Source organism: Corapipo altera, unplaced genomic scaffold (genome assembly GCF_003945725.1).
Source record: "Corapipo altera isolate COAL_440 unplaced genomic scaffold, ASM394572v1 48, whole genome shotgun sequence".
In the NCBI taxonomy this organism is placed as follows: domain Eukaryota; kingdom Metazoa; phylum Chordata; class Aves; order Passeriformes; family Pipridae; genus Corapipo; species Corapipo altera.
The window spans coordinates 1,575,969-1,602,426 of NW_020884931.1; the positions used below are offsets into that span (position 1 = coordinate 1,575,969).

Here is a 26,458-nt window from a genome sequence, read left to right on the forward strand (position 1 = left end):
TAATTCAGAAACAGTCACTATAATTCATACTGCAGCAGGGAAAACAGCACCCTGCTCTGTCCTAGATATATTTTCCAGAGACCAAACTTCATTAAGCAGGTATCCAGAAGGACACAAATCATTGCTGTCTGGAACATGTGAGTATGTGCATTCTTTAGACTCTGTGTTTCCTCTTTGTACCATGTGAACGGAGGAGAGCAGCTGTGCAACAATCTCTTCATCCTGCGGTGTGATTAGCTTTCTTCAGTCTTAACCCCTGTTGGTTAAAAAAAAGAAAACATCTTGCAACTGCAGCATCCACACTGTCAAAATAACTTTTTCGTTAATACTTTGGGTTTGAGATTAATGGTACCTTGTTCGCAACCAATTCTACAGGACTGTTGTATTGTATCATGCATTTAAAATTAAGTTCAGAGTATTCAAGAAGTGTTTAAAGAGCTACCTTGACCCTAGCAAAGTATAGTTAAACCAGAGGATTTTTTGTTTTCAGTCTATCCTACCTGTCAGAAAAAAAAAAAAAACCAAACCCAACTTTGTATGATTTATATAACCTAGAACCCTTATTAACTTCACAAGAGTCAGATTTTGTAGTACACATCATTTCAAATAAATTTGAAGCAGAAATTGAGTATCTCTCAGTGAATCAGAAGCATGAAACATTTTGTAAAGGGCATCCTGATTTCAACCCTTTACATGCAGAAGTTAGCTGAATTAAAGGCAGTGAAATTATGCTTTTACAAATTAGTTTAATTGAGATGTGAATGGTTTATTTTCCTCAGTGGACTATTTATAAGGAGTTAAGTGGTTTTTTCTGTTGCAGCACTAGGTTTAGTGGACATTAAAAATTGAATGAAACACAATATTGTCACGGTTAAGTATATCTAAAGACAGTTTTGATATTCCTGTTTTACAGAACTGATGGGCATTAATAGAGCACTGGTTTAAAATTTTAAAATTATGGTTGCACAATAGGGAGATAAGAATAAATATGCCCTTTTCAAAAGAACAAATTGTGCTAAAAATGTAACTATAGCTGGGTATAGGGCTAAATCTTGAAAGTATGCTCTCCTTTTCAGAGTGTGGTGGTTGCCTCATGGTAATTTTCAACCAAAGGATTCTTGAGCATCTCACTTTAGGGTGCTAGTCCTGTAGTTCTCTCCCATGCAAATTTATGTGTGTTTTTGTCTGAATTGAAATACATGCTCCAACTCATGACAGTGCTATGGCTGCACTGTCAGACTCCAGAAAGCTGTGGTAGGATATGAAGGATTTGGACAGAGAAGTTTCAGACTCAGTTTCAGGGTTCCTCCTCCCCTTTTTAATTTCTCTGGTGCTCATAGGGTATCCTGTGTGTAAAAGTCATCCTTTAAGAGCCAAATCACAAACCATAGAGAAGCAGCACTGCAGCGTGCAGTGTGGCAATGACTTTAGGGAGCCTGCAAATCACAGCCACACCTCTCACTGTCAGTCCAAAAGCTGATGGATACTCTTCATAGAAGTGATGAGCAGTGAATATAGTTAATTTTTCGTTAGTCAGCTTGAGCTAATAAGCTCAATATTGCATACAACTGGTGGTGCTCAGCAAGGAGCATTCACTGGCCAGAAACACATGCACTGGGGTTCTCCACTGGGCTCAAAAATACCTAACACTTTTATAAGTGGCACTGAAGTCTGCATAAAGTCATTGCTGATGATGTGTGACTGTTATAAAGACAAGAAAAGTGATAAATAATAGACAGAGAGCAGGCCAAATGCAATGTGCTGATGTGATTGGTTGGGAAGCCAAGAGGGTTTGAAGAAAGTTGTAGGGGTCTAAGGCGAAGGAGGAAAGGTTGTGGCAATGTAGACAATGTCCTGGGAAAGTATCATTCCAGGAAGACAGTTGTGGGGGTCTCATCTTCCAGGTTGCTCTGTATGAAATATTATGCGATGCTGTGACAAAGGAATTCATGGAAATCACTTCGTGGGCACAAAAGGCTAAAAGGTTAAGAAATGGGGAGGATTTTATTGCCCTTTACAGCACTTGGAAACCAGCTCTGGAACATGTATCAAACTCTGTACTTGAGGTCTGGGTTCTGTAGAAAGAAACAAATTGGTGCATGTGTAACAAGATCCTCAAAGAGGCACTATCTCAAGTGATTTATAGTGTCAAAAAGGAAAACTATGCAGTGACTTGATTACAGTTTAAGTGCTTTCAGGAGGATAAAACAATATATGCTTACAGTGCTCTTTAGGTGTTCCTAGAACGCTGTAACCAAAACTAAGAAATACATGGAAAATATAGAGCACATAATTTCAGCAGTGAGCCTTGGAATTCACTGCTGACAGATTTTCCTCTATGGTATGTCATCACATTAGGAGAAGATATTTTCCTGGAAGTCCCATTTGAGCCTGTTACAGGTTATGAATTAACCAAAGAATAGTTTTACGGCTGAATACAGGATCTAGTGGGTCAATAGTCATATCCTGTGATGTGCAGATCAGATTACACCTACATCTTTATTAGGAATGTATTATCAATATAAGAATAATGCTCTGGTAGGAATGTGTTCATAATGCAGATATAACTATAACTTTCCAGGAATTAACCAAGTCAGACCAGAAAAAATAATGTTTCCAGGTATAATTTCTATATCCAGAAACATTACTGTGCTAAACAGCAGCTACACAATGCCTTAAGCATGTCAGTCCTATTGCATTAAACTGAGAGTGTACCTGCAAAAGAGCAAAAAGAAGAATACTGAAAATATTAATCATAATATATCATTTATCTTCATCTTTCTCAGCTTCATATATTTATACATCCATAAGTCCTTGTAGCTAGGAAAATGATTCTTAGTTAGCTACTCACATATCCATTCTATCTGATGGCTCCCAGTTTGTTACATGTAATTTTTCCAGTAGCTGACTTTACTTAAAGAGCATTCTAAGGAGTAAGCTTGTGTACAGCTTTTCCAGCTGAGCTGGAGAGATGAGCCATGTTGCAAGAGCGTGTCAAAATAATCTGCTGCCTGTAGACTTCCCTTATCTCTCATAGCTCTATGGATATGAGTACCATGGGTGTTCTGTGCAGAAAACAAAATGGGATGTTGCTCCTATCTTTGTCAGAATCGTGTTTTAGCCTTGTACTTAACTGATGGTAACAATCCGTCCTGGCAGTTAGACATATATTAGTGCTAATTGAATATACCTCAGCCATGAAAATTTGTTTGTAAGTTTAGTGTTCTACTTTAGAAGCAGTGGCAAATCCGTGCACATATTAACAAAAGCAGGGATGGTAGGCAGTTTCATTTTCCCATCTAATCTATTGAGTCCATGCCAGTACTTTCATGGGTGAGGATGGACAGTAGATTGAGGGACTGAGGTAGTCCTTCTGCCTGAAGTCCTGAATTTTTATCCTGAAATATGCTTATTAAGCTGGAATGCATTAATATTTTATTAGTAAGTCATCTGCATGTTTTAGCTGTTAGCGTATTATCTGCTTAGAATTAGATGCTTATTTAATACTTCACCTTTCCCAGTACCATCATTTAGAAATAAAAATCATTTAAATAGCATATTACATTATATTTTAATAATACATTAGAGCTTCGTGTTAGAGAAGTTACAAGAGTTCATAAAGCTGGAAAGATAATAATATCCTTATTTAATTTCAACATAGTGGGTCTCAGTATGTTTTTAAAAGGTCAAGTGGTTTCCTGAGAAAAAAGTAGATGTGTAAATTGTGCTAGCAGAGCTATTTTCTTTCAAAAGTTGTTCTTTTTCCCATTTAACATTTCACAAGTGTTTCAAAGTAGAAGTCAAGTCTACTTTTTGGATATTGCATCAGCAAATGGATTGTTGTAAAATAAAATGAAAAAATAAATATATTGACAGTTGACTAGTGATTACATATTTCCTTGCAAATTCATATATGCTTAAATGATTCAATATTGATTGTTTTTTTCATTTGGGTGTTTCAACTCAGGTTTACTCTGAAAATCAGGCCAATAAATCTAGACCTACATGCAAGTTAGCTGCCAGTTTTGCACTGCCCATCCAAAATGTGCCTTGTTAACTTTAAAACAGGGCAGCTCCTCATACAAAAGTCTGTTCTGGAAAAGAGCTTATTGAATTGGGATATCTTGATTTAGCTGGTGCAGGTCAGATCCATATGTGTTAGGTCTGGCACTGGAGTTGGTGGCTTTCTCTTCCAGGTGCTCAAGGCTACCTTGACACCATCTGTCATCTGAAAATATCCAAGAAGAGACCTGTAGCTTCAAAGACATTTTCAGGTCATGATTTAGTAAGGCACTCAAGAATTGCTTCTGTGGTCAGTGTGCCTTTAAGGACTTTTGTGGAATAGGATGCATTGAAATGGACTTTACGTGGGAGTGGTTTGTGACAACACTGACAGCCTTTCCCCCACCTATTCCCCCTTTAGTCAGCAGTGGGTCTTTCTCCCATTTTTAGAGAATACAAGGAGTCATGAAGCGCAGATTTCAGGAGAGTGATAAATGTGTTAGTGTAACTTTATTTTTCTTTCTTTGAGATCTTCCTAAATCATACCAGGAGGGAACTATAGAAGAGTTTTGAACATAGAAATCCAGAACATTTGAGCAATGCAGTTTTCAGTTCTCTTTAAAATCATAATTTCAAAACAAAATTAAATATTTCACAACATTTCTCAGTATTCTAAGTTATACTGCACAAATAAATGAGGTAAAAGATTGTAGTGGTTTTGTGTAGTTAAATGACACTTCCTTTTCCCCAGAGGAACAGGATATTCCATACCACTTCATATCAGCCCAGATATATAAACAGATGGAAGGAAGAGAACTCTCTCTCTTCTCTTCTGGGCACTGAGCGAAGTGGTTTTCGGGTCAGTTCCTTTGGGGGGAAGAAAGGCATCGGTTGTGTGGGAAGTATCTTTATTTTTAGTTCTTCTTTGTATGCATATTGCTTATAATTTTTTTTTTCTATCTTGGTGTAAATATAAAGAATTTTGCTTAGCAGCCCTAGAGTAGTTTCATTTTGTTTTCCTCTTTTTCACTTCCCCCCCGCCTTCCCCTTCTCCCTGGGGAACTGGGCGCAGACTCCGTAGATACCTGGTGTTCAGCCAAAGTAAACAACCACAAACATAATGACAAGGGGAAGATACTTCGCTATTTGGAAATGCTTTGCAGATTTAAAAAAATGAGCTGCATTTCATAAAACGTTATAGCGTAATGTTACATAAAGCAGACAAATTTAAAGGGGAAATATTAGTGAAACTTTTTTTTTTTTTAAATTTATAAATAGGGAATCAGTTTATTTCAACTTCTAAGAGAAAAAAAAATTAAATCACTGCTGGTAGTCTACCCACGGCCATTATGCCACTGCATGGTGCACTGCGTGTTATAGTTCTTCAGTCCTAAAACTCTCCTCTGCTTTTATCTCAGTGAGCATCTGTTTCTAATATTTACAGTTTCTGTTTCTATGTCTTGCCAAAAGCATTAAAAAACCCCTATATGTACAAGTTTAAACCTTTCCATTTGAAATAGATTATTCTTTTATAGTAAAATGTCTGCAAGGCTTAAATACACAAATTGAAATGCCACTTTTAGACAGAATTGAATGTCTGGAGCTCACTTTGGCCAAGGGCTACTTTTTTTTTTGGCTGCACTGCTGACATAGAACAGATTTTTATCTCTTAAATGCCATTTTCTATCTGTATGGGCGCATTTGGTTTCTTCTGCTTGGCAAAGGCTTGTCCAAATAATGACCTCAGTTTTGTTTCCATTGGCTTGTGTGTAATCATGCTTGTCCCTAGGAGAATGAGCTGACACAGCCTGGGCAGATGCAGTGAGTGTCACCAAGTATCTCTATGGTCCAGGACTTTAGGACACAGTGGGGGTTAACTCCAGCATTTTCATGCTTTGTGAAAGAACATGAAACTCAACGTTTTTAAAATTTACAGTTGCAGTCAAGTTAGTTTGTGTGCTGTTGATGAGGGTTGATGCTGACTGCTTTGGATTTCTTACCTTTTTTATGAATCTGGTCATGTAATGAACATGACATTATCTTCACTGCACCTGCATTGCCTTTGAACAGTCTGCTAGAGCTGCCCAATTGCATTGGCTTTGATGATCACAACTGAAGGCCAATACTCTGTTTTCTCTTGTCAACCACAAAAGCAAGAGCAGAATTTAACCCCAGAAGATTTTTTAAATTGTTTCAGATAACTTTTCATGTTGCCAAATGTCCACAAATGACATAAGGGAAAAATAGCTAGATTGTCCCAAAGCCTTTCACTGACTGCAATAAAATGCAGTGATATGAGCAATGACCTTTTGACAGTTTGTCCTATTCCGACATCAGAACTTACAGGGTGATTAAACTTAATTGGGAGGCTTACCACACAGTTAATAAGACCTTTCTTATTGATGACTTCTACCTGAATACTGGATACTCATGGCATTACAGCCCAACAGGACTCTAAAATGACAACTGAGCACAGTGCTTCCCATTTGCCATTGTTCATTTATATAATGTATTATTTCTGTCAAGAGACATTCTATATAGCACTTCTTTACTACCATGAAATGAACATCATCCAGATTGCTACCTGAGCAAAAGTCAGTAGAACACATTGCTATCTCAGATCTGTCTAATTTTAGATGCAATAGGGTTGAAATATCATCCATTTTCCAGCTGTTGAAAATCTATTGAATAAGAAACTGATTATAGACAATTTCTGGTTAAATTTCTATAGGAAAAGTAACCTTAAATGCTGTGACATTATGATTTAGAAACAGTTCAGAGTCCTTTTACCTTGGAGATCTGCAAAATGTCACTCTTGGAGTGATGTGGGGCATGGTACTGTACTTATAACAATTCATTTTTTATACTTTAATCTTCCTCTTTAATGATTTCTATCAATTTTCCTGCCTATTTTAGCAGCAGTCATACAATATTAGCTCCTTAAATACTACACAGGCAGTACACAAAGGATCTTTTTAAAACTCTTGGTAACAAAATATGACCTTTCATTTATCAGAGAAGTCTTATGGTTTTTTATCTGCTTCTTGTTGCTTTTCATCTTCTCTTGCTTGTTTTTGATACAATACACCAATTTCTCAAAGTAAGTGATCCAACACTGCACAAACTCAGGCAGGTACTGCATTACAGTGAGGAAGTAAGAACCAGGAAGAGCATATTCTTCATTTAATTACTCATTAATCCAGTGCAAAATAATAAAAAACAAAACAGAAAACAGTTGATTTGAAGTGATGGTTCAGCTCTCTCTGAGAGGTTAATGAGTTCTCAGTGTTATCCTGTAGAAAGTTGTAAAACTATGACTTTGTTTAGATGTAAGCATGAAACAAGGAGCTTACAGGTGAATATAGGATGTTTTGGTACAGTCTGTAGGATAAGTGGAATGGTAATCAACTTCCACATTCATCTTTCAACAAATGTGATAATTGTATTATTCTGTAAAGCAACCTGAATTTTACTTTGTTTTTAGCAGTTTTATAAGCCACCAGTGAGAGATTTTACTCTGCTGTGAAGACTGCTATCAGTTGTTCTGGGAGAAAATAGTGTCTTTGGATGCTTAAAATTCATTATAAGGAATTTGGGAGTTCCTGTAGGGTGAAAAGGGTCATATTATATTATGGTCATTTAATATAAACTTGCCAGGCTTGACGACTTCAAAGTTTGGAGGAGTTATACCTCATGGTGGTTTCTCTCTTTATAGGTTAAATTTTCTCAAAAAGGTAAGGCCTTGAAGAGCTGCAGTCTTACTTATTTGCTACAGGTTCTTTCTGTAACTTGAGAGTTTCTTTGCGCTTTTATCTCCTCGCCAAGCTGATGGTAAGATTTGTTCAAAATGTTCATATGCTACAACTGTGTGTGTACCTTCCCTCTGAACACTGGAGGAGGCCCAAATCAGCCTCCTGGATATGTAGCTCCTTGTACAATAGTCTCCGAGGCTCACCACTGTATGCCCCTCTATCTCTCCCAACACCTCATCTACACATTGTAACAAGCAGAGCTGACAGCTTTTAGCAACAAAAAAAGTCACGTGGCTTCATCTGATCCATCTAGAGCTCATTCCTGGATCAAACACCATATAGACAAGTCTGTAAGCACTCAGCAAAAATATAGGTCAAAGCAGAGTCCCCCACAAATGCAGTGATTTCCTGAGGTGAACCTGGACTTCTCTTCTAGCCCATGCAGCCAGTCTCAAGCACACTATTACATGTGTGCACAGTAATAGTAATAGATGATTCAAAACTTTGGTATGGGCCATTACTGAGATTATTCTAGCCTGGCCATATGAGATGGTATGTGAACTGTTTGCCCCTGTATCACAGAGCTGCTGTGGCTCCCTCTCATACCATGTAGGTGACACTTCAGTCAGGATTCATCCCTAACTACATCTGGACGAATGATATGGGTCTCTCTGTCTTCCTCTTGCAGATATATTCAGAATTTTTGATATTCAGAAATAGCAGTGTCAAGATCATGATGAACAAAACTAGGGAGAGAGGGTAGTTTATAAATGGAGATAGACCTGGGTTTCATCATTTTGTTATTTATTTCCCTAACAGATCACTGGGACTACCCATGTGAATTTGTATTCTGCTAAAGGGTTTATTTCAAAGAAAATATTCTCTAGTCTAGGTTGTTCTTCACAGACTCTCAGTTTTCAACCTTCTTACTTATTCTCTTTCAAGGATGCTGCTATTTCACATCAATAACTGACACCTTTATTTCAGAGCACAAAATAGAATTACACTCCAGCCCTGACAATATAATAAATCAGCAGGGATAAAATACATATTAGTGAAGTTCACATAGATGGTTTGTCCCAGCTGACCTATAGATATAAAGGTATGATTAAAGGTGTTTTTTTTTGACTGTTTCTTCTCAATCGTGACACAAGATTTAGCTGTGACTCAAAGATTTGACCTTTGCTTCTCCTCTGAGCCTACCTTGATTCTTTAGAGTTATTGTTATTCCCTTGAAGACTTTCTGCCCGTACAAAATTAACAGTCTGTTGTGACAAAATATTATCTATTTGGCAAAAGAATGAAACCAGCTAGAATTCAATCAGGTTGGACAATGTCATGGTGCACATCCTGAGTGAATCATTTCTACACAGCTTTTTTAATCAAAGAAATCTTAGCCATATGACCAAGAGTATTGCTGGATAGTCACATAGCGGTCTACAATTAAAGTTTAGGCATATAGGTTGTTTTATATGAATTATGGTTGAAAGGATCCCTGCCAGGGCACTTAATCTTTCAGATGGGTTACAGAAATAAAATCTCAAAGCCACAGGTTTATTTAGCGTATGAAAAAATTTATTAACCTTCCTGGAATTGTGTTTACCGAAGAAGCTCCTCGTGGTTCACCATACTGGTAAAAAACAAGCATAAATAAAGAAAGGTAGGAAAACGTGCACTGAATACTCCTGAGAAAAACAAACTGTAGTATTTTTGATTTCTCTACTGGGGATGAGATTATAAGATGAAGGAAATGCACTCAGTTTTACTGAATTCAGTGGGGCTATCCAGATTCATTGAAACTGGGTGTATGACCCAAACCAACTGTTTGAGAAGCAGCAATCATTGAAAAGATGCTTGTTTCTCATGATGTATTAATAGGATATTTGTTGGTTTTAATGTTGTTTCCATTATTTTCAATGCTATGTATAATTTTTTTTTTAATGTAGTTGTAAAGTTACTTATGTATCTACTACTTTATCATTACTAAACCTATGTGTTCTCCTTGAAACTAAATCTGGATAAGTTCCACACCATTTCCCCCTAGCCCTTCCATTTTTATTATACACTAGAAGAATTTAAGCTAATGTAATAGTGTCAAATTGATATGCAGTTTTCCTCTGATGAGGAATGGGCTAATGTAATCAGCAATTATTTTTTGTGTGACCTTTACAAATCAAATTGTTATTTCCTTGCTTTTCATTTAAATTTTGCTCCCAGTGGTGAAAGGCTGCTGCAGTTAGTATAAAACATAATTTATTGATAGAATCACATTATAATAGGGTGCAATATTCTCAAAAAAACATACATACTCTATGTTTTAATGAAATAATTCAAAGAAATCTATAAGCTGGCCAAGACTAAATTTATGCTGTTAATTCACAGAGGAGTTTCCACAATTACCATAGAGATGTTCTGGAGCAGCTGCCAAGTAGTAACAGTGGAGGCAGGAATAAACCCTGTCTAGGATAAATCCCGTGTTAGTAATGGAATTACAGTAGAGGGGTGAAAGAGCATTAAGGATCCAGTCTGGTGACTGCAGAGAGTTCCTCTACCAAATACACCTGATTTACACCTGCTGGTTGAATAGCAACATAGTTTAATGCCTTCCCAATATACACTGTTGTGAACAGTGTTTCACTTTGACACAACTGTTCTTCTGAGTTCTAGAGAGCATTTGTTCAGGAAAGGCATCCAGTGAGTAACAGTGTGTGAATGATGAGTGTGTTGATGAGTGAATGATGACGTCTATCCATGGGACTTTTTTCCACTATGTTAGTGGATTCCTTATTCCCACAAACCTCCTCTGAACAACTTAGCCTTTTTCTTGTAACTGCTATAGAAGAATCTCACCCACTCCACCAATTTTAATTTTTTTAAATACAGATTACCAAAAAAAAAAAAAAAAGAAAAAGTACCCAACCACAACTAAATCTTATGATTCATTTGTTTTAAGTTAAGGAAACCTTTTGGAAATAGGACATTCTCTCACTTAGTGACTCAACTGATAATGCCTCAATAAAAATTGTAGAAACATCTTATTGAAAAGCTAAAAGTGTTAAAAGTAACTGACTGTCAGAGAAAATAAATTATTAACTCATTGGTTTAGGTGTACATATATATGTACATATTTTAATTGAAGATACAAATCCAGAACAGAAACATGGAGAATCATACCATTTATTTTTGTTCCTGTGTTGGTCATATGACATTTCTTATGCTTTTACTTGTACTTCTCAAATTTGCACTTAGTCACAAAAAGTTTTTTGTAAGAGAAGGAGCCCAGGATGAAGGAAAGTAATTTGAAAGATCACAACAGGGTGTACAAGTTTCGAGCTGGTTTCTCACCAAGTCCCCGAAACCTGACAACAAGGACCTGCTTTCCCAGAGAGCGAAGGGAAAAAAAACGACCTAAGCAGCCAAAGCTATAGCAAAAAAAAAATATATATATATATTTTATATGAGACAGATATATACAATGAGAATGCTATACACCACAATAGAAATCCTAAATAGCTCCCCAAAAGGGGAGACGGGAAGGGAGAAGGGAAAAGGACAAAAAGGGACTAAGACCAAACAAGTCTACACAATCTAAGCAACCAGACAACTGAAGGTAAATTAGCACAAATCTCACCACTTCCCTCTGAACAAGCAGGATGGCTAGACACAGCCCAGCACTCTCCCCTCACGCGTGGCAGATAACAGCAGTCACTGTAGGCCTCAGCTCCAGATAAACCAGACCGAGACAGGGACCCACCGTTCTTGAACCTCACCGGAAAGGAAGAGAGCAAGGTCCCTCCTGCTGGCTTTATTTATACCCCCAGTTACGTAAAGGAATAGCATGGAATACTTCCGTGATCACCTTCCTAGTTCCTTCCTGGTTACATGCTGGTCTCCAGGAAGGCCTAGAGTGAAACCATCACATTCTCCACCCCTTATTCCATACTATTTCTTTACGTAACACCTATATATTGTGTTCATCTATATCCTGTGCATATATATATATATACATATATACATATAGTCCATGTTTGGTCTCTCGGCGCAGTTGTCTCGTCGTTGGAAATCAATACTGACATCAGTTCAGTTCAGTCCGGATCTTTGGTCTCCTCAGTCAGAATTGCGGTTCTGATTTTAGGGCTGTTTCGTCATTCTGAGCTGTCTCATCACTGGATATTGGCTTCTGCTTAGTTCAGGTCCCTCTTAGTACTTAACTTACATTACTATAGCCTTACTCTCTCTACAATGGTACAGTCTGTGTTTTGTCTGGAAAACTCTTTCGGTTACTACAAGCATCATGGCTCTTATCTCAATTTATCTCGATGGTTCGCAACCATCCTCTGCTACCATTTATGGTGGCCTGTACGGGGAACGAACCCGCGACCTTGGCGTTATCAGCACTTTCTGTATTCTCACATCATCACAGTAGTTGTGTTCTGAATTGTTTTATTCTACATTTTCAGTTTCTTGGAGAAATAGGAAAGGAAAAGTTTCAGTAAAATATTGCTTTACAAAAAATGTTTCTGAAAGTTGGGAATAGAGGAAAATGCACATATTTTATATGTGCATACACACACACACACACACACACACACATGACTATGCACTTTTTAATACTGACATACATATAGAAGTTGACATAGTACATTCAGCCAAAGAAGTTGTGGATGCTCCAGCATTGGAAGGGTTCAAGGTCAGGTTGAATGGGCTTTGAGCAACCTGATCTAGTGAAAGATGTCTTTACCTATGGCAGGGGGATTGGACTAGATGGTCTTCAAATATCCCTTCCAACCCAAACCATTTTATGATTCTGTACTGGAAAGTGAATAGGAAAAAGTCATCCTCTCAAAAAAAAATAGGTCTGCTTCTGGCATAGCAAATTATGCTAAACCAAATGAGGGATGCATGAAACATGGCAAATAGCAGTTCATGTCACTGCAGAATAAGAATCTCCATAAAACCACCATGGGTTTTGGCACAGAAGGTGTTTCTTTTACAATTTTGGGGGGCTATTATACTGCAAGCCTGTTATGACTTGTAATTGTCTGTCAAAGTAGAACAATGATCTCCTGAATTTCTATAATATTTTCATTTGATAATTAGCAGTAGGATCCTTCTAGATCAAGAATATATCTTTCTGAACATTATGTGGGCTTACTGCATCGTGTGCTTACATTTCCACTGCAGATACAGGACTTGATTCATTGGTTGATTTGGTGGGTTTTGAAGTCAAAGACAATAAGATTGACTTTGGCTTTGGACATGAATTATGAATGACTGTTTTTTACTTATCTGGCTCTTCTTACCTCTCAGATTCTTTACTAATATGAACCAATACAATGAAAGAAAAAGGTATTGTCTAAAACTCTACTGCCACCAAAAACCTATACATTGAAGGAAGTCTTTAGGTTTGCCATTCTCCTAAGTAGAAGATATGATTTTCTAAGGGATCACACCTACATCAAATGAAAAAACTATAATTAGAAATAAGTATTTAAATTGTTTTGCTAATTATTCCTCATCTGCTATTTCTCTGACCGTACCAGCATTATTTTATCTCACTGTTTTAGTTAAAGAAATCAAAGATCTCTGCACAGATTGAAAACAGATATGGTTTGCAAATATGACAAGTTTGCCCTTTGCATTGCCGAGTTCTGGTTATTTCTTAATTTATGGAACCTCACTATAGATGGCTTCTTGCTAAATTTTCAAGCACATCCATGTTTCAGAACCAGGCTACCTTTCAGAAGTCACTTTTGTCAAAGCCTTGGTGTTCCTTCAGGACACTGTGAATGAGTCCTAAGAGAACGTACAAACTGTGAATACCCTGGTCTGTTCTGTACCATATATTTGAATCTCCGGTTTTTATTTAAATGAAGCAAAGAAGTATGTATTTTTTTTTCTGCTTAGGAATAAGTACAGCAGGACTATTACTAGACAGCAGAAGTAAGTGTGCCTTAGATGGTGATTAACAGTTTTGTTCTTCTTCTTCTTTAAATGACTAACCTGGAGTGAGAGGTTGGATGTCTTTTGAAAACTTAAACCTGTTTCACCTGAACATGTTTAACTAGTTAATAAGAAACATCAAAAAAGACAAAACCCTGAGGTCAACTATCATTTTTTTGTAAAGCCATTCGATGATGTTTAAATTTGTTTTTTTGGGTCTGTCTATAACATAAGTTTAATAACCTAGCTCAAATGCAGATTTCTAATTTTCAATTAACATAGGAATAATTTTGTTTGCTAAAATAAAATAAATGAATGAATGAAAAGTCTGAACCATGAAATGTTCTAGGTAGCACTTTTTAAAATTCCAAATTTCAAAAAATCATGTGGCAACTGTATAGCTCAAGATTTAAGTATTAACTTTTAACCTTTGACCTTACAGATTTTAACCAATGAAATGTCTCTTTAAACTTTAAAGGAAACAATGATAACGAGCGCCTGGCGATTGCTAGACAGCGAATTCCATATCGACTTGGTCGAGTAGTTGATGAATGGCTACTCGACAAAGGTAAAAAACATTGATTAAAACTTCAAATAAAAAAATAATTTGAACATAACCAAGTAGTACTTCATTGTAACACTAATAAACATAAAAAATAAATTTCAGTAAAACTAAATTAAAACAAATTTTAAAAAGTAAAATATAGAGTAATATTTGCATACCTTGTATAATAATTTCTATACATTTCTAGAAGTACCAGCTGTTTAATAATCTTACCCTGTTAACTTAAGGTTAAAGGGACTGTTAAATATAATCCACTAACTCAATCTATGAAGGTACTCATAGCAAACATTAACCAAAAATTATAAATCATTCATAGATTATATTACATGTTCCAGCGTCTAAATTATTAACTAAAAATATGTGTAGTTATGATATCTTCATTATGGTCCTGAAAAAAAAATTTGTTTAAACTGTAGGTATCTTAAATAGTGGGCAATATGAATTGCCAATCAAAATGAAGTCCCTTTAACGTTTGCAACTTTCTAAGGGGATTTTGGAACAAACACTAATTAAAACAGAACTTAAAGTTGTGTGCATGCTTTTTGTGAGCAGAAACCAATCTGCTAAAGTGACTATTCTATTTACTAAGAGTGGTACTGTTGCTGAGGATTTCTCTGTTTAATGGAAATGTGCCATGATTTCTCCATCGGTATGTGTATCATTTCTGAAGCCGCTTTTACATCTAAAATCTTTTATTTTAATTGATAGCCTTGCTGAAAGCCAATCAGACATCTATTTTTGAATCTGCCTCTGAGATACTCAGTGCGAACCATGTGTTTCTTTTTAGTGTGTATGTTGAAGGAAAATAAACATTTAAATATGAAAAGGAAACAATTAAAAATGTAAATATTCACTTATATAAAGATGTGACAGATTACTGCATAAATTCCTTAAAATTTACTTGACCTAATGACTCGTTGGCATATATATAAACTTTGTCTGTGTGTATATACATATTTGTATATGTCTATACATACATAAACTCACATGTACATAAAGCTATAGGCTCTATGCTGCATTGCGTGGGAAAAAAAAAACAAACAGAAACTTTTAAATGTTGGCAGACTTGAAGAAAAAGTTATCTTAAGGAATTAGAAACCTGACATTCTTGAGACGCACCAAAAGGTTAACACTGCTTTCAGGGAGAGGGATATCACACGTAGTGCTAAACATGTTTGCAAGTATATTTGATTGGCCTTTTAGCAAAAAACATGTAAATCCCAAAAAGTTGTAAACTAATAAACACAAAAATGCCTTCAAAATTTATGCATTTCATGGACACCTCATTAAAAAGCAATGAATTATGAGTCAAATCCTTTTCTTATAGTTTATTGCTCTCATTTTTCACCCCATGACAATCTGTTATCACTCGTGTAGAGTTCACAGTCAACATATTTGCATGTATATAATATTATCTTCACAGGGCGTCAGCTCACAATCTTCAATAGCCAAGCAACCATAAAAATTGGAGGCAAGGAACGTGGCCACCCTTTCCAAGGCCAGCTCTCTGGTCTTTACTACAATGGCTTGAAAGTTCTGAATATGGCAGCAGAAAATGATGCCAACATCGTGATAGAAGGAAATGTGAGACTTGTTGGTGAAGTGCCTTCCTCTATGACAACCGAGTCCACAGCCACAGCGATGCAGTCTGAGATGTCCACGTCAGTCATGGAAACAACCACCACTTTGGCCACGAGCACTGCTAGAAGAGGAAAGGCCCCGACAAAAGAACCGATTGGTCAGGTTAGTCCACTTCCTCACCTTTTGAGAATATGTTCCCATCTTTGGGAGTATGGCTTCCTATATCACTTTCACACTGCAGATGAAATTGTTCCTGTTGAAGAAATACATGAATTACAATTAAAAGTTCTGTACCATACATGGCTCGTGGATGTGATGTTGATCAGCATTTAGAGGGAAAGTAAAGACTTTGCTGTTCTTCTAAATTAGGCAAACTTATCAGTTCAGATTGTTCTTGTGCTGAGTTTTATTGCCCTGTCATCCATCTTCATAGTGCTGCATATTTTTAAATATTCTTTCTTCCTCTGATGGCTTACATCGATTACTTTCAGTGTAGGAATGCAGGATGTCTGGAATTAGAGATAATGAAATGGAGTGATGACTTTATCCATGAGATAGAGAAAAGAGACCCAGTTTTAAGAGAGAACAGGAAGGAGGTGTGAAGACAAAAACTTGTAAGAGGCTGGAAAAGAGGGAATTAGCACTTTCTCTAAGTCCCATGATTGATCATCTTCTCTGGCAGAATTCCTCATAAGAAGCAGTGGCAGCAGAGGGAATTAAGAGCACTCTGCACCAGGCTTCAAGTCAGAGACTCTTCTTTACTGCTTGTTGAGGTCATTTGCATCTCATGAATTTAGTGATATATTCAGTTGCTTTCAGGTTTTGTCAGGATCTCTGTATAGTATGTGGGGGAATTTAATTATTGGGAAAAGGAGGGGGAAAAACAGGTGAGTGAATTAAGTACCTTCATCTTGGGGATACCCTGAGTAAAAGCATTCAGACGTTGTGCTTTAAAAACCTAAAACTTATCAAGGCATTTCTGTGGTGGAGAATATTTTTTTACATTTATTCTGTCTTCAAAAGAAAAAAAACCAAAAAACAACCCACAAAAAAAGTCCACAAAAAACCCTAAACCAACACAAAACAAAAGGTACAATTCTAAAAGCTTTTCTTAGGTTCATTTGGTTCACATGCTTGCTTGTGTGCCCACTACGCCATCAAGCCATGACAGCTACACTCCTGAGATCCAGAAGTAGGACAAGGAACACAGAAAGCATCATGAGCAGGAGCATGATGTGATGAATGAGGTTAATTTTCTCAAGAATGGAGGAGAACATGCTGATTAGACTCATAGGCTGAGGTCAAGTTGCTTATTTTCTGCGTAAAAACTCAAACCACAGACTGAATTTGATCAGGGCATCAAACTTGACGCTTCAGCTTTTCTGTCTGCAGTATCTTTTTATGCTTTATACCATAGACCAAAAACTACAGTTAAATAAAAGTAAAAATTTTTATTTAACAAACTGAAGCAGTACATTTAAGTTAAAAGGGAGCTTTTAAAAAAAATCACTTTGACTTGCAGGTTGCAGGTTTTTTAATGATTACTGTAATAAGCTGCAGTGTTTTTATTAAATAGGCAATAAATTTTCTTTGTTACTAATTCTATTTTAAATAGTATATCCCACTGTATTATCCAACTAGTTTGGTCTCAGTATTTTGTAGCAGAAAGATCTAAGACTTCATCAAATTTACCAAGAGGAAGATCTGCATGTAAAAGTGCAAGACACCCTCGCAGTGTGGAAGAGTTTAGGCTAAATTAATGTTACTAAATTAAAATTAAACTAAGGTAAACTGTTCTATCAGTTCATAGCACACTTTTGGGCTCTGCCACTCTCTCAGATAAATGTGCCACAGATAAATCTCTCAGGCACAATTTGACAGGTAGAATGTCACAGGGACCATTCCCAGTTGGCACCTTACACGATTTGTAGGCAGTGGGAGTTTACTGGTATAGTTGCTTTGCCATTTGGCCTCAATTTCTGGGAGTATTCCCCAGTATGATTTACACAATATTTGCATGCTTGGCACTAAGATTTTTCTTTTTGAGGTGTTCCGATGGCTTATTTTTGGAAGAAAATTTTCTTAAGTTAACAACTACGATGAGGTGTAAATTTTTCTGAAGAAGGGAAACAGACATTTAGGCAAAATGATCTTCCAAACATGTATTGTTTCTAGACTGTGGTACCTAAAATAAAATGTGGCCCTTATTGACTCTATCAGAGCATCTGCCAAGTTTTTTAGAGCACCTTGCTGCCACTGGAGCTGAGTGACCTCAATGCAGCTGTGCCATTTGCTCCTCCCTTTCTGGCTGTAGTAGCTATACCAAGATACCATGAGCATTTACTCTTTGATATTCCACCATCAGGAGCTTCCAGCAGGCTCCAGGTGCATCCAGAGGTGTGCAGCAACTCACCAAAACATGTTCTGAAGGTGAAGGTTTTGATCAGCCTTTCTCACCTGTTAGCCTGGCTGGCACAAGTCCTTCATGTAGCCCATGGGAAACTCTGTATCTGTGAGCCTGAAATCAACATTTCTGAGGAAAGCATTTGATAGTAGCATCACTACAGCCCATGGCATCCCGAGTATATAACTGAGCCCTTCTTGACTTCAGCTATGCCTCAGTGTCCTGCCTGGTAGAATCTCTGTTGTCATTATGACTATACAAATAATTAGTCAGGGAACTGGAACACAGTTTGCAGTCAGGCCTGTGATTTGATTTAAGGAGATTGATAACATCCCAAAGTCAGAGCTGAATTTTGTCTACAAAACTATTCATGCTACAAAGACCTAGGAAGCTCCTGAATCAAATTAAGGACATAACTTTTTCTTTTCATTAATGCCTGTTTTCTTATTCTACCTGCATGTAATAATTTCTGAGCTAGTGACCCATAGGACTCCCACGGGTCTGTCCTGCAGGGTGCTGAGTAATGACTTTCCATCTTGGTGTCACTGGAGATAAAGGCACCTACCATCCCATGAAAAATCTACTTCTAATTTCTTCATTCCCTTTCATTTTTGTCCTTTACTTTTCCCCCCCCTATTTTTACTTATATATAACCTCTACAAGAGTGTCAACTACATTGACATACTGTAACCTCTGCAGGAGTGCCAAATACATTGACATACTGTAATGCACAAGAAGAAAAATTACATTTCTACCATTAATTAGGTTTCTGAAGAAAATATGAGGCTGAACAGCAATTGCTAATGAAAAAACCTTACATTACTGCAAACCAGTGCAGGTTTGAAATAGAATATAAGCATATGATCTAATCAGTTGGAGATTGTTTGCTCCATTTGCTGAGGTATTGAATTCACTTAATATTACAATAGTTAAAGAAGATCATTGAAGTCTTTATTTATAGGAAATGTTCTTTTAAAAAACCTACAATGTGTAATTGACAGAGTGCATGCTTCTTCACAGATATCTAACAATTGCAATATATGATACAAGATATACATGGGACTTCCAGAAAGTATGTTGAATGCTGTTGTGCATGATTTTAGACAAATGAGGTTTTAATGCTTCTGAGAAAAAAAAGCTTTTTGTTAGCAACTCTGCTCTAAATGAAGGCTTTCCCTCTTGGACACAGTGTCATATTTTAACAATGAATATTTTGGTGATGACAGACATCTTAATTATAGCACTTGGAAATGCAAATTTTTCAAAGGGGAGAAAGGTACTCAAAGCTTATTGAATGTCAATGGTAGGTGAATGCCTCATTTTCCTTAGTGCCTTAAAATCCTCCCCTTTACCCCACCTTTGGTTATAATGGCATCTCTACCTGTCAGCCTTCATGCAAAGCACTGTGTAAACACATAGGAAGTGAAAGTCCATGCCTCTGATATCTTACAGGATAAACAAAAGGTATCAGGGAAGGGAAAAAAAAAAAAAAAAAAAAGAGGAAATCAGGAGGTGAGAGGAAGAGGGAAATAAAGAAAGCATTGTGTTGTTTCAGTGTTAAAAAGTGACATGTGGGTTTGCATCTGTTGTAAGAGGAACAGTTTACTGCCTGTGCTTTTTTTATCCAGGCTCTCCAGATAGCAGCCCCCAGCTACAGCTGTCCTGTAGGATCACTACATGGCTTACAGTAGACTCTGGAGCAGGCAATTTAAGGACTGGGCTGCCTGGTCAGGCAGTTGGTGCAAAATTGGCACCAGTTGGATGGTCAGTGAGAAGTTTTCTCTGCTTCACTTCTCACTTTGCCATTGGCACTTGAGGGAAGCCGTGGCCACTGGCATGGGAACAGAGGATTGCAGGAAAAGTCCTTTGTTTCCCCCACACTGTATGGAAGGAGGCTCAAAATTTTACATACCTTTATGAGCATGAAAAAAAATTCCCAAACTTAAGCATTGCAAGAACAGAACTTCTGTTAGGTGAAAATATGCAGCTGTGTGCTGCTAACTTCTGGTGAGCCATAAGTATGCACTGGAGCTCAGAAGTCATGAATTTGGTCTAAGAATATCACCCCTTTTACGAAGTTATTCAGCAAAATTATACAGTTAAGTTCTTCCTTCTTTTTCTCTTTTATTTTTAACACTTTTTAAAAGTCTCATTTGCAAGTTTTTCTATTCAGTCATGAAGGTGATAAACATCTTTTAAAACTGAAAATAAAGATTCACAATTGTAGAACTCCAGGAGCTGGAATGTTAAGGAAAACATCGAGTACTGCGAGGCTTGCAATAAAAATTGCAAGAGTTGGCAGAAGTCTGAAAGGCTTCAAAAGGATTTAGAGAATGGGTTTTGCTTGAATTAGGAAAGCCCAATCAGGCCTTTAGTTTCTTTTTGGCACGGCTTTGTGAATCTGTATTAACTGGAAATCATAAATGAAGTGATAGTAAATCAAGAATAATGTGCTCATTTCTCATCCCTTTCTAAGGATTTGATTATGACAGCCCATCCACAGAGCAGCCTCTGGTCTCATGCATTGGAAACTGTTTCTGAAAATTGTGTGCTAAATAGCTTTTTTATTTTCCATAAGGGATTCTGGCAATCCTCTCTGTTCTCATCAGAGTGAGTTCTTATCAATAACACTAAGCCACTTAACCAGCAATTGCAATATACTGTGAGATGATTACATGTTTTGGAACAATAGGCACTGATTTTTGGTCAAGCAGAATTAAATCAATGAACTGAAATTTGGTCAGTTGCCTTGGAGGGCATACATCAGGTGAAGGGTATGTTTCTTTACATCTATTGAAGCAGCATATTTAAATGGTATTCATTGTTGCAGGGACAATGACAGGCTTGGCTCAGCATCTTCACCTGCCAAATAAAAATAAGCATTTGAGAAAACAGGGGGTTTTTCCATGGAAAGAGTTCCATTTTAAGAATGGTAGTTGAATACATGACCTCTACACAGGATAGCAAATGGGAACATATTTTATGGAGACATACTGATCATTAAATCAGTGCAGTTAATATTAATAGGAGGATGAGTATTTTCCACCCATTTTGGATTAAAATTATGTACTGTATGGTTTGCAATGTCCTGTTTCTGTGCACAACCATTGTGTTCTTTCCATGGATCCTCACTGCTTCACCTTCTTTCTCTGGACGGTCACACCAACTAGACTAGAGTTCATTGGCCTCAGTAGTTAACACTCTTCCCCATGGGTCTGGTAAATCAGAAGGATTTGATGCAACAGATGCTCACTAGTGTAAAGTGAATATCACAGCTTCTAGTATCACAGTGCTCAGCGCCCATGTGTGCTCATTAGGTGACAGATCCTGGGAAATTCGAGCGTTAAGGACAAATCTCATTTGCAGTAGGATCTCTGTGCAACTGTGGTAGTTGTGAAGTGCTCATGTTTCAATTGCAGATTGACAGAAATGCATGAGGTCCATGCCCTTTTTTTTTGTTATTGTTTAAAATAGCGGATTAACTGTTTTTATTTTCTTGTAGTGATTTTTGATAATTTGTTTAATTATTTTAAACATAATTGTCAACATAACTGACACTCAAGTTCTTTAAAAAATTGGCAACAAGATACAGCGAACATTAAAATTCTCAATCTTTGTTTTAATATTTGCTACCTGATCACATCTGACTTTCCTGTTCCCCTGCAATATATTTGCATATTGAATATTGGCTCTTCAGCTGGAGTGCTGAAGTTGTATAAATAGGGTGGCTTTAGAAAAGCAGCATTCAACACACTTGCCTGTTGGATTGGCTTACTGGTTTATTTTCAAGTATGACTTACGAGATCGCATGGTTGTCTGTCTGTCCCTTTTAATAAATATTGAATCCCTTGACCAAGTCAGCCAAATCTCTTTTTGGCATAAAGATTTCAAGGACATTAAGCTCCCAGAGAAACCAAATTGTGTCAGTTCTGGTGCCCATCCTGGTCTCCTGTTGCATATTATGGAGCCAGGTTTACCCCTGGTTTGTGTTTAAAAAGCAAAGATTAAAAAGAAAAACAAAGTTTATGTGTGCTTAGAATGAGGTTTCCAAAAGTTTCTCAGACTCATTAATGCTTCCATATTACATCAATGGCTTTGAAAATCTAATCCTAGGACACTCACAGGTATAAGGACTGCAACGCTGCCCTTAATGTGTAAGTTAGTTCCTTAAGAAATACAGGCTTTTGTGCGTGCAACCTTACCACAGAGCTCCGAAATAATCGTGACTGTCATTAGCTCTGTAGTCTACAGAGAATTTCACCTCTGTAACCAGAGCTTTGTGCCAAGCTCAGAGGATAAGACCTACTGTTAACATTTGTTGTTAGCATTTGTTGGAGAGGAGCGGTTCGTACAGGCGCTTTGCAGCACACTGGACCACCAAAGGCAAATCTTAACCAGTTGCTTGGAAAACTACAGGCACAAAAACAACTGGACCTGATCAGCAATGCTACTTCAGTTCTACTGCACTATATGGTCCAGAGAAGACTAGCTTCTGCTTTGTCTTTGGCTCTGCTGTGGATTAGCTTCAAGAGGCACCACGGGTTTCCAGCCCCTCAAAAATGAAGCCAAACCATGCAACTTCCATTAAGCCAGTGGGATATGTATAAAACCTTGAGCACTGCTTTGAAACCACTCCCTACAGTGTGTATGCATAGAGAAAAAAATGCTTGTAAATGAAATTACAGCAGTGATAGTATCCAGAGATTGGCCAGACACTTGCATAAATTATTGATTAATTAGTTGCAAATAAGAGTTTCTTTTTAAGTTCCAATTTTGAAAAAAAGGATCTGAAGCCACTTGTCACTTCGATTTTGTTGTTCTTTCATGTTTAATTGACCATGTTCTTTTATTACAGTTTGATTTATTATGTGGGGGTTTTTTAACCCAGCTTAGGTTTATCCAGTCTCAAGATTCTGACACATTACCGTATTTAAATATGGTGAACTTTAGCTTTCAAGTAGAGCAAACATCATCTTGGTACCAACGCTTTTTCATAGCATGCTGCCTTTCTTTATTCCTAGTAAGTTGCTCATGTCGTGTTAGGACTGTAATATTTCTAAAACGTCCCTTTGCGTAACATGGGACATGGTGTCTAACAGTTGCTGAGCAAAGTCACACCCAAAGTTAGCCAGTGATTTGTTGTTGGAGAAATATTTCCCTCACGTTCACAGCTCTTTTTTTCCAACCTCTTTCTTAGGAACAGTCCTCTCATATGAAGCAGTGCTTGGTTTTCTCTCATACTCTCTTATCTGTCTGCTGTTCCTCCTCTGTGTCTGCCAGCACACTAAACAAACATCATTACATCAGGATTATAGGGAAATGGGATTGTTTCACCCAGGTGGAACAAGAGGCTCTTGCAGAGGTGGTGACCCATAACCATGCAGTCACATAGCTGTAATGCACTTTTCTGCGTTTGGGATGGCTGAAAAGGGCTGGGTGTTACAGTCACTACTATTCTCAGTAGTCTTGCAGGATAGAAATCCTTTTATTGTGTCTGAGAGTTGCTGTTCTCCCGTGAAAAGAAAGCGATAGTCGTTCAGTCCCCTTATCACTTCCTGGAGCCGTTGCAAGCCTGAAGATCTTGTTCACTTTTCCTTTGGTGAATTTCTGTGATTGAAGTACTATGTGTTTTACAAACTTGGCTCACACAATTTCCTTTCAGAAAGCACGAATTAATACATTCTATTTCTTTTGTGTATGATTCCTCAAAGCCAAGGGAAAGAAAAGCAAATTGACTTGGAGTGTGACTCTCCTCTCCCAGCAGGGAGAGCCCAAAGCAGGCACCCAGCTCTGATAAAGCACAGCTTCAATGTTCTGCTACACTTGCAGTCCCCCCCGAGCGTACTGCAGCAGTGTACCAGTCCTGCTGCTCCAGCCAACCATGACTGCAAGAGTTTCCACAGCACATGGAGCTGGTGGGAAATGAATTTTCTTTCCTTATGTAATTAATTAGATTAATTGCTGCAGGTTGCAGTGTTCAACCTGCTTTTATGTATGGCTGGCAAGGACCCGTCTACAACAGTCAACAGACTGATGTTTTGTTGAACACCAAGCATATATTAGAACTCTTCAAAATTAAGGTGATAAACCGTATAATGTACTGGAGGTTTCCTCTAAGCATGATGCTGACAGTAATGTGTGAAGCCTTTCTTCTCACTTACTGTTATTAAGACCAAAGCTTCATTCACAGGCATGCCTGCTTCGTAGACTGCAGATCATTTTCTTTAATCAAAAATTCTTGGGACTATTTTCAGTTAATAAATTAGTATGGAAGGTTTCTTCAAAAAAACCTTTATTTTTTCCCTGTGGGTAATACCAACATCCCATATCTGTCTTGAATAAATCAATAATTATTTTATGATTTATTGATTTATTTAATTCAATCTGTTGGCTAAATTTGTCTTTATTTGTTTTCATTTAGTATTCAGCAGTTGATCTGAACAGCTGACACTTATGTTTTGTTTATATACTGGCATTACTTCAGAGTTAGATGCTTTCTAGCACTTATGTCTCCATGCTCTTAGAAGATCTGCAGTTCTGTTACAAATAATTTTGCATCCAGGCAGTGTATTACATCTTTGCATGGTTTTTTCTTTCTCTTAATGGCTCTGTTGAAATGTCTCTTTTTTGCACTGTGGTTTTGCAAGCACACATACATATACACACACATACACACACTTATAAAAGCCAGATGAAGTTATTAGATAGGAATTTTTTCAGCGTGAAGGCAAACAGTAAAGTGTCTGAAGGGGCTTAATGAAGATACCTGGAAGACTTGCTAGTTTCTCCAAAGAAGGTACATGCAGGGGCATCTGCATTAAGGAAGTGAAGAACTGAAGCTGTTCCATGGATCTAACTACACCACTTTCTCCTAGAAGCACATAGAAACATGGACTGAGAAATAGGAACCATTTCCTTAAAATCCACTCCAGAGCATGGCATTTTGACCAATTAAACAGAAATCAAAGACATAGGTTTGTATTTTGACCTAAGGGAAAGGATACCATCTTCCTCCAGCTCATCTCCACTAATAAATGAGTACTTCCCTGCTGTGAGATGATGATAGGATGAAGATGAAATCCATTAATGGCTTTGATGTATTCAGATACATCATTAAGGACTGTGTCTGTATCTAGAAACACAGTGGTGGAAGTACCAGGTTTTAGGAGAACACACAGCAGGTCAATTAGAAGTAGTTCTGGAAAGAAAAGAAATTATGTGGGAGGAAGCTCAGATGAAGAGATTGCATGGTGCTGGACACACCCTCAGATCCTGGAAGAAAGAGGCTCACATGGGGAACAAAACTTTTGAACGTATAATGTGCTGTATGATTTTGCAACATCCTTAAACCTAGCCAGGTATTAAATGTTTGGGATTTTATGGGTGGATTCTGTCCAGAAGAAAGACCGAAGAGGTTGACAAGGCTTTTTAAATGGCCAACAGCTTGCAAGAGGTTTTTCTCAGCTCCCAGCATAACACTATAAATACAGAGAACACATTTATTCTGACATTTTCATGAACTAAAAAAAAAGAGGATGAGGTAAGAATAAATGGCCTTAGACGTATCTTAAATGACACTTGCATATTATTTTCAGGTTTTTAAAGCAGGACATTAGTATTTGTGCTGAGTAGACACTGTGATGATGGTGGGAACAGCAAGAGTGACATTCTGCTGTTTATGTAGCCATAGGTGACTCCACGGACTAATAGATCATTTGCTTTTCTCTTCCTATCGAGATTCTCTTGTGATTTTCACAAATGTGCTGGTATTAAAAAGTCTTTCTGTCTATTTCAGCTCATATTTTGGGAAAACGAGTGTAGATCCTGTCTCTATGTTTCATCAGGCCACAAATTCCCTAAAATTAAGTGTCTGGGAGTTTTACTGAATGCTTGAGGGACATCCATCTAGACTGAATGTGTTCAGTAAAGCTGATAATTCCTTACATTAATACTAAGACTTAGTTGCTTAATTCCAGGCTCCCAAAGGTATTGAATATGACAGTCTGAATACATTTTCAGTAGGTGAATGGACTTACTAATTAACTGATTTAATCCATACCAAAGCATTATCAATATCTTCATATATCATACCACAGTTTAGGATAGCAGTGATAGGTAGATATGTGTTGCCTTCTAAAAATTAAAGTATTTGCGTATGTATTTGAGTGTATAAACATAATTTTTTACTTATATTTTTGTAGCGATGTCCAA

At 37.3% G+C, this 26,458-nt stretch overlaps 1 protein-coding gene across 36 annotated transcripts in view; it reads left to right on the forward strand.

Annotated features, from left to right (window-relative positions):
• Nucleotides 1-26,458, forward strand: part of NRXN1 (neurexin 1) — a 706,226-nt gene that overhangs the window by 592,339 nt on the left and 87,429 nt on the right. For 13 of the 36 annotated variants that reach the window (XM_027659314.1, XM_027659285.1, XM_027659284.1 and 10 more), the window contains 2 exons: nt 14,176-14,265; nt 15,686-16,005. In XM_027659314.1, coding sequence (XP_027515115.1) covers nt 14,176-14,265; nt 15,686-16,005 — 410 coding nt within the window. Of the gene's footprint in view, nt 1-4,881; nt 4,901-13,661; nt 13,698-14,175; nt 14,266-15,685; nt 16,006-26,458 lie in introns of those variants that run through there. The other 23 variants (XM_027659316.1, XM_027659315.1, XM_027659296.1 and 20 more) reach the window with 3 other exon arrangements.